The 13798-nt window shown below is 48.3% G+C and overlaps 1 protein-coding gene across 1 annotated transcript; it reads left to right on the top strand.

The window, feature by feature from the left end:
- The first annotated feature begins 9902 nt into the window (after positions 1 to 9902).
- On the top strand, positions 9903 to 12026 carry VRTN (vertebrae development associated). The gene has a single exon (XM_045563985.1). The coding sequence runs from the start codon at positions 9903 to 9905 to the stop codon at positions 12024 to 12026; it is 2124 nt and encodes a 707-aa protein (XP_045419941.1).
- Positions 12027 to 13798: the final 1772 nt, after the last annotated feature.

Here is a 13798-nt window from a genome sequence, read left to right as displayed (position 1 = left end):
CATACTCTGCTTGGGGGAAGATAAACTTGTATAACTTCTAAGGAGGGAAATTTGCAAAATGTATACAAATTACTGTCAGCTATACCTATACACATGTTATTTGAAGGTACAGCTATACCTATATACGTGTAAAATTATTTAAGTACAAGGTTACCCTCTGTAGCATGGTTTAATTAGCAAAAGATGGAGATGACCTCAATGTTCATTAATACAGGACTGATCAATAAATTATGTCCATGCATAAAATGGAGTTCATGCTATGCCTAGCTCTCTGCTAACACAGAAGCCACCACATATGGCTGTGGGGCATTTGAAATGTAGCTAATCCTAATTGAGATGTGCTTTAAGTGTAAAGTACACACACTAGATTTTGAAGACTTGGTACAAAAAGGGAATGTAAAATATCTCATTAATAATTTTTTTTTAAATGGGGAGAACGAGGAGGGGGGTTCAGTTTCCTTTTTTTATTTTCTTTTTGAGACAGACTCACTTTGTCGCCCTGGGTAGAGTGCAGTGGCATCAACGTAGCTCACTGCAACCTCAAACTCCTGGTCTCAAGTGATCCTCTTGCCTCAGCCTCCCTAGTAGCTGGGACTACAGGTGTGTGCCATGAGGCCAGTTAAGTTTTCTCTTTTTAGTAGAGACGGGGTCTCACTCTTGCTCAGGCTGGTCTCAAACTCCTGAACTCAAGTGATCCTCCCACCTTGGCCTCCCAGAGTGCTAGGATTACAGGTGTGAGCCACCATGCCTGAACTTATATTAATAATTTTTATGTTAATAAAAATTAACGTTAATAATGTTTAATAATTTTTATGTTGATTTCCTGCCAAAATATTTCAGATATATTACTTTAAATAAAATATATTGTTAAAATTAATTTCACCTGTTCCTTTTAAGTTTGTAAAATGTGTTCACTAGAAAATGTAAAAGTATATGTGTAACTCTAAGTTTTGTTGGACAATGGTGGCTTGGGATGAAAAAAATACAGTGAAGGCTGGGCACTGTGGATTATGCCTGTAATCCCAGCACTTTGGAAGGCCAAGGTGGGAGGATTGCTTGAGCCCAGGAGTTTAAGACCAGTCTGGGCAACATAGCAAGACCCTGTCTCTAACAAAAACAAATTAGCTAGGCGTGGTGGTGATGTGTGCCTATAGTCCCAGCTACTTGGGAGGCTGAGGCAGGAGACTCACTTGAGCCCAGGAGTTCAAGTTTGCAGCGAGCTATGATAGATCACACCACTACACTCTAGCCTGGGTGACAGAGCCAGAACCTGGCTTTTTAAAGGAAAAAAAAAAAGAAAGAAAGTGAAATAAGTAAGATGCCTAAGAATGTTTAGTATACTATCTATGGTGCTTTAAAGAAAGGAAATAAGTTCTTTCTCTCTCTCTGAGACTTGCTTGTTTATACATAAACTATTTCTGGAACGGGGGACTAGAAACAATATTGGCTGCTTCTGGAAGGAGAAACTATAGAGGGGGAACATGGTTGAAATTCGAATCCTGAATACTTACGTAAATTTTTGAGTCAAATTTTACAAGCATTTTGAATATTATAATTTCTATTTTATTCACATATTATTTATACATTATAGTTATTATTGGTCAAAAATGTTTTTAAAAATGTTTAACATAATGAAAATCTCCATAGAGACTAGAAAAATATATTAATACATGTAAAAAGATAAAAATGCACAGACAGAAAAACGACCGGCAGATCGGGATAGGGAGGGGACCGTACTAGGGATGGGAAAGGGGACTTGCTCAACTTTCTCTTTTTAACTCTGTATCATTTCAATCTTTCGTAAAGAGAATGTTTAACTTGTGTAATTCTAAGGAAAAAAATTAGATTAGGACCAAATATTAATGAGATGTTCACAATAGCTGTCTTTAGATAATGAGATTATAGGTAATTTTTCTTCTACTTTACTTCCAAAATTTTCCCAATTATTCTATAAATAACGCTCTTACTTTTGTAATGGAAAAGCCAACAAACCTTTTTTTTTCCCCTCTATAGTTTCTTTTTAAAAAACACTTTTTAAGATTCCATTAGCCTTTTAAAGAATTTTAAATTACCTTCATTACTTTTTAAAATGATAGCGAGTAATGTAGACTCCTTATGTCAAACACAGAAAGATCCAGTGTGGGAAGAAAAGTATCTCATAGCTCCATCACCTCTGAGATAACCACTATTCTCCAAAACTTTTAAAATATTGCATATTTATGTTAAGAACTTATAAGTAATTTCAAATTAATTGGAGAGGCTGAGAACCGGAATATACTTCCTTTGTGCCAAGCAGAGACTTAAGTACTTTAAATTTGTCATCTCATTGAATCTACCCAATAACTTTCTGGGGTAGATATTATACCCTGGAAATCACAAAGTCAGAGCTCCAAGTGCTTAAACAATTTGCCTGAGGCCACATTCTAGTCAGAGGCAGGGTTGGCATTCAAAGCCAAGTCCTAGAGACCCGCTAAGTCACAGCCTCAGGCCACTGCTGGTGCGGTGGGTGGGGCTGCTGTGATTGTGTCGTGGCGACTGCACTGGAGATGAGCTTACATCTGGGAGTCCCTCATCCAGTGCCCCTGGGAACGGTGTTTGATAAAGGATTTTTGACTTTGGTGATAAGTGTAGAGCTCATGATTGGGAGAGGAGAGAACGATAATAGTGGAGTTGGGGCATAATAGATACTGGGGGGCATTTTGCAGTGGAGCGGTGGGGAAACTGGAGAAGCTGCTAGCCCCAGCACTCCAAAGGGTTAAAGCCAGGCTGCAAAGCCCCTGGGGAGAAGCTGCCACCAAAGGCTGCAATCCTGAGGCCTTCACCTCCCCCATCAGCTGGGACTGGACTGGTTCCTCTTAGGATTGTCGGAGGCCCCTGGACCCCAGGTGAGCTTTGGGGAGGGACTGAAGCCCCAGATGTGGCTCACCCTTCCTGTGGGGCTCAGAAAGTTAGGTGCCCTGGGATAGGCCCCCTGGCCCCTGACAGATGCAGCTCTGACCCTGGCATGCTTTGGAAGTGAAAGGTGTTGAGCACCAAGCCTGGGGGATGCTCGGAGAATGGTGGGGACATAGCCTTTGGAGGAAGTGGGGCATTTTGGAAGGGGAGGGTGCCTGCACCAAGATGGAGAGGGCAGTGAACAGTTCTCCATCCTGCCTGATTCTCCCTGTCTTGCAGGGCCACGGTTGGGGGGCTGCCTCAGGAAGAGATGCATTTTGGGGGTTCAGAAAGCCTCAAAGTATTCTTTAACCAATCATCCATGGCCAGTTTCCGTGCTACAACTTTGCTCTCACCCCCTCCCTCCCAAGCCTGGCCACAGACTTTCTTTCCTTAGGTCTTTCTATCTAAACCTTCTCCTCCCTTCCCCTCCCCTCCCCCCAAACTGTTTGGAAATCTTTCAACTTTCTTTCAAGTTTTTCCTGGGCAGTTTGGGGTATGTTTCAGAGCTGGGTCCCAGCGCTTTAACACTCCCAGCTGGTGAGAGTGGATGACAATAGCTGCTATCACTTTACCGTTGGAAGTGACCCCCGAATTTGCACTTCTTTCATCTTGGGACCAGAGCCCTTGAGGGTGGGCGATTTCCTGGGGGGAGTGGCTTAAGCTGCTTCCCTACCGGCCAGTTGGCTGTAGACGGTCCATGCTCAATGGTCCTCTGCAGATATGAAACTGGTTCTGGAGTGAGAGTGGAACTCAGCTGTGGACGCTTCCTGGGAAGGCTTTTCCCTACAGGGTGACTTAAATGTCCCACGCTGGAAGGTGGAGCAAGAAGTGGATGCCCCCAGGGGTCTGGGTCACCTTTGAGGTCAGTAAACTAAGAAGTTTCCTCAAAACTAGAAGGGTGGATGCCTCCTACAGCTTGGAGCCTCTAGCGGGGAAAGCGGTGACCTCGGGACACTACCGGGCCCAGGTCAGAGGGGCCCCGTGAAGATGCTGTGTGTGTGTATGTGTGTATGTGTGTATGCATGTGTGTGTGTAGAGGCAGGGGAGGCATTGTTTCAAGTTCTTTCTCCCCACCCCCACCTCCAGTCCCATCCCCACCCACACCGGTCTGCCTATCTCCCCTCCCCACCCTACACAATGGTCTGGCCTCAGCCCCTCCCCAGACTCCTGGAGCTTCCCAGGTTGTGAGTGTCCCTGGTCTCCATAGCTCCGCGCCAGCCAGCTCCCTCCCTGGCCACCCACTGCCTCCTGGCACTCCCAAGGGGTGACTGGTGACTTGTAGCCTGCACTCTCCCCTCTGTCTCCCTTCCCGACATGTGGTCCAGTAGAGCAACTGACCTGGGCTTGGTTGACTTGGCCTCGGGCCTGCCCTGGTGACCTCAGGTGCACCCACTACCCTTGGTGGCGAGAATTTCCTCGGGAAGTCGCAGCTGCCAGCCAGCCAGCCCTCGCGGCGGCTCTTTCCCGCCTGGGCCTCCAGGCCCCCGGGGAGGGAGCCAAGATGGCTGGCGCTCCCTCGGGCCCTGGCAGGGTGCAGCCTGGGTGGCCGGGCGGTGTGAGCGGTGCGGAGCAAGGCTGGGTGAGAAGCCAGCCTGGAGAGAATTAAACCCCACGGCTTAATTACTGAGGGTCGAGACCTGTGTGGCCCACAGGCTTGTTGGGCCTGGTTGACCGCAGTGACTGCAGCGCTGTTGCGAGGGACAGGAGGAACAGGGAGGACGGAAAGCACAGGGTGAGGCTGGTCCCATCAGCAGATCTCTTGCCTCTCCTTCCCTTGCCTGCCCAGAGCTCTGGTTCACTCCCAAAACTCAGGACAAGAGGCCAGGCTTGGGCTCAAAGGCCCATCTGCTTGAAAGTAAGGGGACAAAGGGAGAGCAGAAAAACTGACCGTGGTGACTGTGAGGCAGGGAGTGTCCTCCATGGGCCTACAGAGTGGCCCGTGGCCATTCTTCCATTCCTTGGCCCCAGAGCCCTTCCTAGGTGCCAAGGTGCCTCCTGGGGCGCCCGTCTTTATGCCCTCCCTCCCAACTTCAAGCAAGGGCAGTAGGGGAGCTTGTGTAATCCTAGGGGGCCTTGCCTGCTTGGTTTCACACCTTTTCAGATCCCTTCCAAGAGTTGTGGGGGCCGGGGGAGGCCAGCTGGGCAAAGTCCACAGATTAGCTATCACTTTCTGCACCTCATTCTCTGAATGCACCTGGCACGCGGCATGTCTGCTTTGCATTGCACTTCCAGGAGAGCCTTTGCCAAAAAGACTGTTGCACCTGAACCCCATCACCAATTGTCTATTTAAGGATTATAGGCTTCCCCGTGTGGCTTCTGCCCTCTCCTGTTCTCAGGTGGTCCAGCCCCGTTTTGCATACCTGGGGGCGGGTGTAGCTGTAGAGCCTCTCCGTGGAGCTGCTTTTCCTAAGCAAGCTTTTGAGGAAGCCAGAAGTGGGGTTATTACCTCCTTGTAGGTCCTTTTACCTCTTTGGAGAAGAGGAAAGAATGAGATTGGGTGGAGCCAGGTGGGATTGGGACAGCGAAGAGTAGGTAGGGTGGGACAAGGTTGGGTGGGGAGGGGTGGGGTTTGTGCAAGAGGAAGTACGGCATATCTGGACCTTGTGTTGGAAGATATCTGGACACTGTTGCATGAATTCAGGCAAGTCACCTTTACCTTTCTGGACCTCAACTTCCTTATTTGTGAAACGGCTAGGTTTATTTCAAAGCTCCAAGAATCCATGTTTCTGGATTTATCGGATGATGAAAATTTTGGGTGATGGAATAATAGTGGCTAGGAGAGGAGCTCTGAAGTTGGACTGCTTAGGTTTTGCAGCTTTTAATAGCTGTGTGGTCTTGGGAAAGCTAATTTAACCCCCTGAGCCTGCCTTTGGCTGGGTGTGAACTAGAAATAGTGATCCTTGTGATGATGTAGGTGTGATGGAGTTGTAATTCTCATGGAGAAAAGGTAAGAACCACATATAAACAAAATTACTTCTGAAAAGCCTGAAATCCAAATGCTCACCTTGTGAAAAGCCAACAGAAACTTATTTATTTATTTATTTATTTCTGAGACAGTCTCTCGGTCCGTCCCCTGGGCTAGAGTGCAGTGGTGCCATAGCTCACTGCAACCTCAAACTCCTGGGCTCAAGTGATCCTGCTGCATCGGCCTTCCAAGTAGCTGTGACTATAGACGTGTGCCACCACGCCCAGCTACGTTTTCTATTTTTTTGTAGAGACAGGGTCGGGGTCTTGCTGTTGCTCAGGCTGGTCGCAAACTCCTGGCCTCAAGCAATCCTCCCACCTTGGCCTCCCAGAGTGCTAGGATTACTGGGCGTGGTGGCACACAGAAAATTGTAATGACTCCAGAGGGAACATTATGCTCTGCTCAGGAAATGGGCTCATTGTGTGTAAAGGCATGGAGAATCATCCATACAATTTAAATTAATTTTTCCCTGTTATTTTTTCTAAGATTTCCTGAGTTAAGTGCACATATTAAGCAGTCAGTGGCTATTTTCCTAATTTTGTTTGCAAAGTGTCTAGCAAAACAAAAACAAAAAGCCCAGCATCTTGTTTGTTGGAATGATTGTGAGAATGAAAAAGCTCTTCTTTGTGTACAGTTTGTTTTTCAGGGTTCAATTTTTTATTGCGTATGTAAGTATTCTCTTGACTGATACGAAGTTTATCTCCTGGGTCCAAAGAAAAGTAATAGTTTTTTTAAAAAAGTAAATATAAAGTTCATAAAAGATTAACAGATTAAAAACCCAATTCCAGGGTTAAATAATACGATACAAATAGAAATTGGGTGAGTGGTTATACCAGATTTGTCATACACATTTTAAAGAAATCTACAGCCTAGAATTTTAGTCAAAGGTGATTCTGATCAACAATTTTTAAAAAGCTTTCCTTCTTTATCAAGTGAAATTCTGATAGGGGTTCTTTCAGTGCTTTTAAATTTTTTTTCAATTTTACTGTATCAGAAGTTATACTCAAACACATCCCTTTTAAGTGTATAGTTCAATAAGCTGAAAAATATATACACCGAAACACAATTTTTAAATCTAAGGCTCCTCTAAAGCAATTTATTGAACTCTTGAGAACAAACATCTGAGAAACCAGAAAAGATAATGCTCTCCTTTCTAGTCTAAAAACTGTGTCCATAAAGGAATACCACTCTGCTTTGCAAATAAATACCGAAACTCTACCAGTAATTAGGATGATTAGTTTATGTTGGAAAGGTGGCTGGTGGTTTAAACAGATGAATTACAGGCCCTAAGAAGCATCTGGTTTCAATAACTGGTGGATATATCACTAGCTTGTGCTGTGACCTTGGGCAAATTAGGCTAACTTCAATTGCCTCAGTTTTCTCACCTGTAAATTGGGGATAATGATGGTACCTACCTTAAAATATTGCTTTCAGAATTAGGGCAGTGCATGGCAAATAATAAAGGTTTGGTAAATCCTTGTTATTAGATCTTTGTCCACACAGTGGGTAGACTGTTGGTGCCCATTTAAAAAGACTTCTTGTTCCAGGGGGCAGCAATTCTCAAACTTTTTGGTCTCAGGACCATTGTATGATCCAAGGATCCTGAAGAGCTTTTGTTTATATATATATATAGGTTATATCTAGCAGTGTGTACTGTATTCAAAATTAAAACTGATAATTAAAAAAAAAAATAAAACCTGTTACACAGTAACAAATAATCATTTTTATGAAAAACTATTTCAGAACAAAGGCTGGGTGTGGTGGCTCATGCCTGTAATCCTAGCACTCTGGGAGGCCGAGGCGGGTGGATCATTTGAGGTCAGGAGTTCGAGACCAGCCTGAGCAACAGTGAGATCCTGTCTCTACTAAAAATAGAAAGAAATTAGCTGGCCAACTAAAAATATATAGAAAAAATTAAGCGGACATGGTGGCACATGCCTGTAGTCCCAGCTACTTGGAAGGCTGAGGCAGAAGGATTGCTTGAGCCCAGGAGTTTGAGGTTGCTGTGAGCAAGGCTGATGCCATGGCACTCTAGCCTGGGCAACAGAGTGAGACTCTGTTTCAAAAAAACAAAAAAACCAAAAAACACTATTTCAGAACAAAAATTAGTAGTGAGAAGAGTGCATCGTTTTACATTTTTCCAAATCTCTGTAGTATCTGGTTTAATAGAAGATGGGTACTTTCTCACATCTGTCTCTATGTTCAATCTGTTTCAATACATTGTTTTGGTGGAAGCAGTTGAAGAAAATCCAACCTTATCTAGATACGTAGATGGAGAAAGGAAGAACATTTTGATAGCTCGTTCAGTGGATTTTCTTTGACACTACACCAAAACTCAAAGTAGTAGTTTCTCAAAGCTTAGTTATAACGTGGAATTTGAAACCATATTCGTGAACATTTTGTACACTGTTATATTAAAATCCATTGCTCTTTTATATTTTGAATGGTTCTTTTATAAAGTGCATGACTTTGTAACATCACCCATCAGTAATTTGGGAAATATTGTTCATTGAGTGATGTAGATCTTTAATGGAAATATTGATAATTTCATTATACAGCACAAAAAATTACATTTATTGTCACCACTGATCTCATCAGAAAAGTTTTTAGGTATTAGGAAGCTGTCAAGCTCACTGTAGTGGATGCAGGTTTTCCAAAATTCTAATTTTCAGATGAAAGCTCATAATTTTTCATTGGCAGCAAATAGTTGTTTTCCTTGAATGGACAGGGTCACCTCATTCATTTCTGAGAAGATGTTTGCCAAAGGTACTCAAATCTAAATGACCAATGTCTGTCAGTCTGTCTAGTAAAAATGGTATTCCATGCTAAAAGGACCTAATCCATCACAAAACCCAAACAGTTGTCCACCTGAGACATTCACACTTCAGTATGCATCACAAGTGCCCATTCGGTCACACCCAAAACTGAAAAGACATGACTTCAGGGTTCTGATTTAATAATCTTTACTGCCTCATCCAGGACATTCATTTTTCTTTTCTTTTCTTTTCTTTTCTTTTTTTTTTTTTAAGAGACAGGGTATCGCTTTGTCATCCAGGCTAGAATGCAGTGGCAGGATCATAGCTCACTGCAGCCTCAAACTCCCGGGCTCAAGCGATCCTCCTGCCTCAGCCTCCCAAAGTGCTGGGATTTACAGACATGAGCTAGCATGCCTGGCCAAAGACATCCTTAAGTGAAACTAGCCTGTTTTTTTTTTTAACTTCAAGTACATGGTGAAGAAGAACAGAATGACTTCTAGTACAGTTTGATGCCATTGCCTTGATTCATGCAAGATAACACAGTTTTACTCAAATTCTAATACAGCAAAAAAGGCAAATAACATCTCAGTGTTATTTAATAAATTATGAAAATAGTTTGGCTTGCAGACCCCCTAAAAAAGTCTCAGAGAACCCCAAGTGTCCCGGGACTATACTTTGAGAATCATTGTTCTAGGGAAAGGCGGACCAATTTTGGCCATATGTGATTATAAATCTTTAACAAGTACAGAAGTATAGCCTTGATAGCTTTGCTATATAACATGCAGAGTACTAGGTAGTGTTATATAATAGCTGACACTCTATGTGCTAGGCACTGTTCTCAGAATGGATGTATGTGTGTTTACATACCTATGTACCTTCATTCTTAACTTTCATTGTTTCATTTATGCCCATAACCCTGTAAGGCAGATATGTTTTTTATCATTCCCATTTTCTAGAAAAGGAACAGAAGCAATAGAGAGATGAAATGACTTGCCCAGGGTGACCAAGCTCATGTCAGAGCCAGGATTCAAAGCTAGGTTCCAGAGACCACGCTCTTCAGTACCATTGAGTGCCTCAACAAATCCAAGGAGGCCATTGGCTGCTATCTGCTACGGGAGCATTCTCTATGGGAGGAGGTAGACATTACCTCTAGGGGGCCAGTGCAGGAGTGGATAGGGCACTGTTGCTGCTTGTCATCTGGTACTTTGGCCTGACCTCTGTTCTCTGTCCTTTGCCCTGGCAGGATGACTTCTCGGGACCAGCTGGTGGAGCAGGTGCTGCGGGAGCTGCAGGAGGCGGTGGAGTCCGAGGGCCTGGAGGGTCTCGTTGGTGCCGCCCTCGAGGCCAAGCAGGTCCTATCTTCCTTTACTCTCCCCACCTGCCGAGAGGGGGGCCCTGACCTGCAGGTGCTGGAGGTGGACTCGGTGGCTCTGGGCCTGTACCCAGATGATGCCCCACGGAACATGCTGCCGCTGGTGTGCAAGGGCGAGGGCAGCCTGCTGTTCGAGGCGGCCAGCATGCTGCTGTGGGGCGATGCGGGCCTCAGCCTGGAGCTGCGGGCGCGCACCGTGGTGGAGATGCTGCTGCACAGACACTACTACCTCCAGGGCATGATCGACTCCAAAGTGATGCTGCAGGCCGTGCGCCACTCCCTGCGCTCTGAGGAGTCCCCGGAGATGACCAGCCTGTCACCGGCCACGCTGGAGGCCATCTTCGATGCAGATGTCAAGGCCACGTGCTTCCCCACCAGCTTCTCCAACGTGTGGCACTTGTATGCCCTCGCCTCTGTCTTGCAGCGTAACATCTACTCCATCTACCCCATGCGTAACCTCAAGATCCGGCCCTACTTTAACCGTGTCATCCGGCCCCGCCGCTGTGACCATGTGCCCTCCACGCTGCACATCATGTGGGCTGGCCAGCCCCTCAGCAGCCACTTCTTCCGCCACCAGTACTTTGCCCCCGTGGTGGGTCTGGAGGAGGTGGAGGCTGAAGGTGCTCCCAGCCTGGCTCTGGCTTCTCCAGCCCCGGCCCCACTGCCACCACCGGCCAAGACCCTGGAGCTGCTCAACCGTGAACCTGGCCTCAGCTACTCCCACCTCTGTGAGCGCTACAGCGTCACCAAGAGCACCTTCTACCGCTGGCGGCGGCAGTCCCAGGAGCACCGGCGGAAGGTGGCCACCCGCTTCTCGGCCAAGCACTTCCTGCAGGACAGCGTCCACCGCGGGGGCGTCGTGCCGCTGCAGCAGTTCCTCCAGCGCTTCCCTGAGATTTCCCGCTCCACCTACTATGCCTGGAAACATGAGATGCTGGGCTCGGGCTCCTGCCCGGCCCTGGCCCCCAAGGAGCAGCTGGCCACGGAGGAGATGGAGAAGCTGCCGGAGAAGCTGCCAGAGCAGCAGGTGGGCGACGGGCTGGGGTGCTCCTCGCCGGCGGCGTCAAGCCCTGGCATGATCTTAATGCAGCGGGCCAAGCTGTACCTGGAGCATTGCATCTCCCTGAACACGCTGGTGCCCTATCGCTGCTTCAAACGGAGGTTCCCCGGCATCTCGCGGTCCACCTACTACAACTGGCGGCGAAAGGCGCTGCGGAGGAACCCCAGCTTCAAGCCGGCACCGGCCGTCTCAGCTTCCGGGGCTGCCCAGCCAGCGTCTGCTGGGGACGAGGCCCTGCTCCCTTGGAAGGGTGAGGAGGGGGAGGGGGCAGGGAAAGCAATGGGCGGGGGCACAGCCAGTGCCCGGGAGCTCCTGCCCCTGAAGGTGCCCCTTTTCCGTTGGCAGAGGCGCCTGCGCAGGGCTGCGCGCAAGCAGGTGCTGAGCGGGCGTCTCCCCTTCTGCCGCTTCCGCCTCCGCTACCCCACCCTGTCCCCTTCCACCTTTTGGTTCTGGAAGAGTCTTGCCCGGGGCAAACCCCAGATGCAAGCCTCCACCTCGGGCAAGGGGCGGCAGGAAGCCGAGAAGCAGGAAAAGGAAGTTGGTGGGAGCCTGACAGCTGTGCTGGCCCCACATGCAGGGACTCTGCCAGGGGGGGCTTCTCCAGGAGAGGATCCGGTGGCGCCCCAGGGAGGGCCTTCCAGAGAGGGGGCCCTGCAGGAGGGGGCTACAGCCCAGGGCCAGCCCCATGGTGAGCCCCTTTCGAGCCACCCTAAGGTGGCAGCGGCGGGTGGCAGTGATGGCCAGGAAGTGGTGATGGACATGATCGCCACCACCAGGTTCAAGGCCCAAGCCAAGCTATTCTTGCAGAAGCGCTTCCAGTCCAAGAGCTTCCCCTCCTACAAGGAGTTCAGTGCCCTCTTCCCCCTCACCGCCCGCTCCACCTACTACATGTGGAAGCGGGCCCTCTACGATGGCCTCACCCTGGTTGACGGCTGACAGGGACACGCGAAAGGGGCTGGGAGGAACGGGGACCAGCTTGGGAAGGGTCAGGGGCCTGCACTGCCCCCTGGCTTGGCCAGGATGCCATCTGTTCTGGCTCCCACAGTGTCCACCCTGAATCCAAGAGTGTGTTTGAGTTACTTCCTCTTTCCAGGGCAGAAAGAGCTAGAAATCAGCCATTTGGTCTCCTGCGGAAAGATACAGCACTGGAGATGTTCTCTTTGGTTATTTGCTGGTCACATTTTTATTGCTGTGTTTTAGTTTTTGGTTTTGACTTGAGTGGGTTGGCTGGGCCCCCTTGCTGGTGTTGGAAGCTATACATATGTGGGGGGGGCGGGCAGAGAGGGGGGGTGGTTAGCTAGAACTACTTTCGGCTTTTCCTGGGGACACAAGGAGTATTATAGCATGGCCATCTGTCCCATTAGGCAGAATATATATCTTCAGTTTCTTTTGGGGGTTGGGACCCTCTTTACTCAAAGATGTTTCCCAAAGGAACATTAAGATCAAACGTGGAGGCTGGGCGTGGTGGCTCACGCCTGTAATCCTAGCACTCTGGGAGGCCGAGGCGGGAGGATCTCTCAAGGTCAGGAGTTTGAGACCAGCCTGAGCAAGAGCGAGACCCTGTCTCTACTAAAAATAGAAATTATCTGGACAGCTAAAAATATATAGAAAAAAATTAGCCGGGCATGGTGGCACATGCCTATAGTCCCAGCTACTTGGGAGGCTGAGGCAGAAGGATTGCTTGAGCCCAGGAGTTTGAGGTTGCTGTGAGCTAGGCTGATGCCATGGTACTCTAGCCCGGGCAACAGAGCGAGACTCTGTCTCAAAAAAAAAAAAAAAAAAAAAAAAAAAATCAAATGTGGGGCAGGTTAGTGCCTGGCGTCCCCAAGGAAGAAGGTGCCAGGCTCAGTGTGAGCAGCAGCAGGGATGTATAGGCAGAACTACAGATGGCCTCTAAGGGAAGGCTCTGATGCTCCTGAGATCACTGAGGGGCTGGCCTGTCCCCTGCAAGGAGCGTGGTACAGGGTGGGGGGAAGTCCGGCAGGAGGAGATGCAGGCCATGTTTGGGGATACAGGCCAGAGTCCCTGCTTGCTGGGGCTTGATCCATCTGCTGGGAACCCTGCAGTCCTCTGCCAGCCTGGCTGGCTGTTGGGGACCCTGCTGTGCTGCTGAGCCTCTCCTCAGAGCCCAAGGCCCACCTCAATGAGGGACCACAAAGCGGCCAGGCAGGTGGGAGACTGAATTTGCATTGTCCAAGAGTGAAGTTGGAAAACCAAAGAAATAAAGTGATGCAGTGCCCACAGCTCTTGGTCTCTGGAATTTGTTTTGCCAGGATGTGACTGCCCATTCCCATGTTACCCTTTGCTTTAAGGGGACTGAGAGTGACCATTTCTCTCTCATGATGGGACATGCTTAGGTCCAGCCCTTGGGGAACGGGAGGGGTTACTCTGGGGACTCTAAATTCAATCAAAAGGGACCTTTAGTGCTCCTCCAGCTGGGTGTAGGGCTCTGGCTGCCTAGAAAGACACCTCCCTGTCATGGGAGAAACCTGGCACACTAGGTGTGCTCAGAGGCCAGGCCCAGGCTCAGATGAGGACACGGGGCCACAGTGGTTCATGTGCATGCTATAAGCCTGGCCTTTGCCTGTTGGGGTGAGGCAGCATTAGGGAAGACGTTCCTTAGGCCTTTTCTCCTCCTGTCTAGGTTTCCTGCAGTGGCTGTCATCCTTGTGGTCTTGGGGAGTCACTCTTGGCTCTGCTGTTTGCTC

The sequence above is a fragment of the Lemur catta genome, chromosome 1 (assembly GCF_020740605.2).
Source record: "Lemur catta isolate mLemCat1 chromosome 1, mLemCat1.pri, whole genome shotgun sequence".
Classification (NCBI taxonomy): domain Eukaryota; kingdom Metazoa; phylum Chordata; class Mammalia; order Primates; family Lemuridae; genus Lemur; species Lemur catta.
This window is presented reverse-complemented; position numbering and strand designations above follow the sequence as displayed.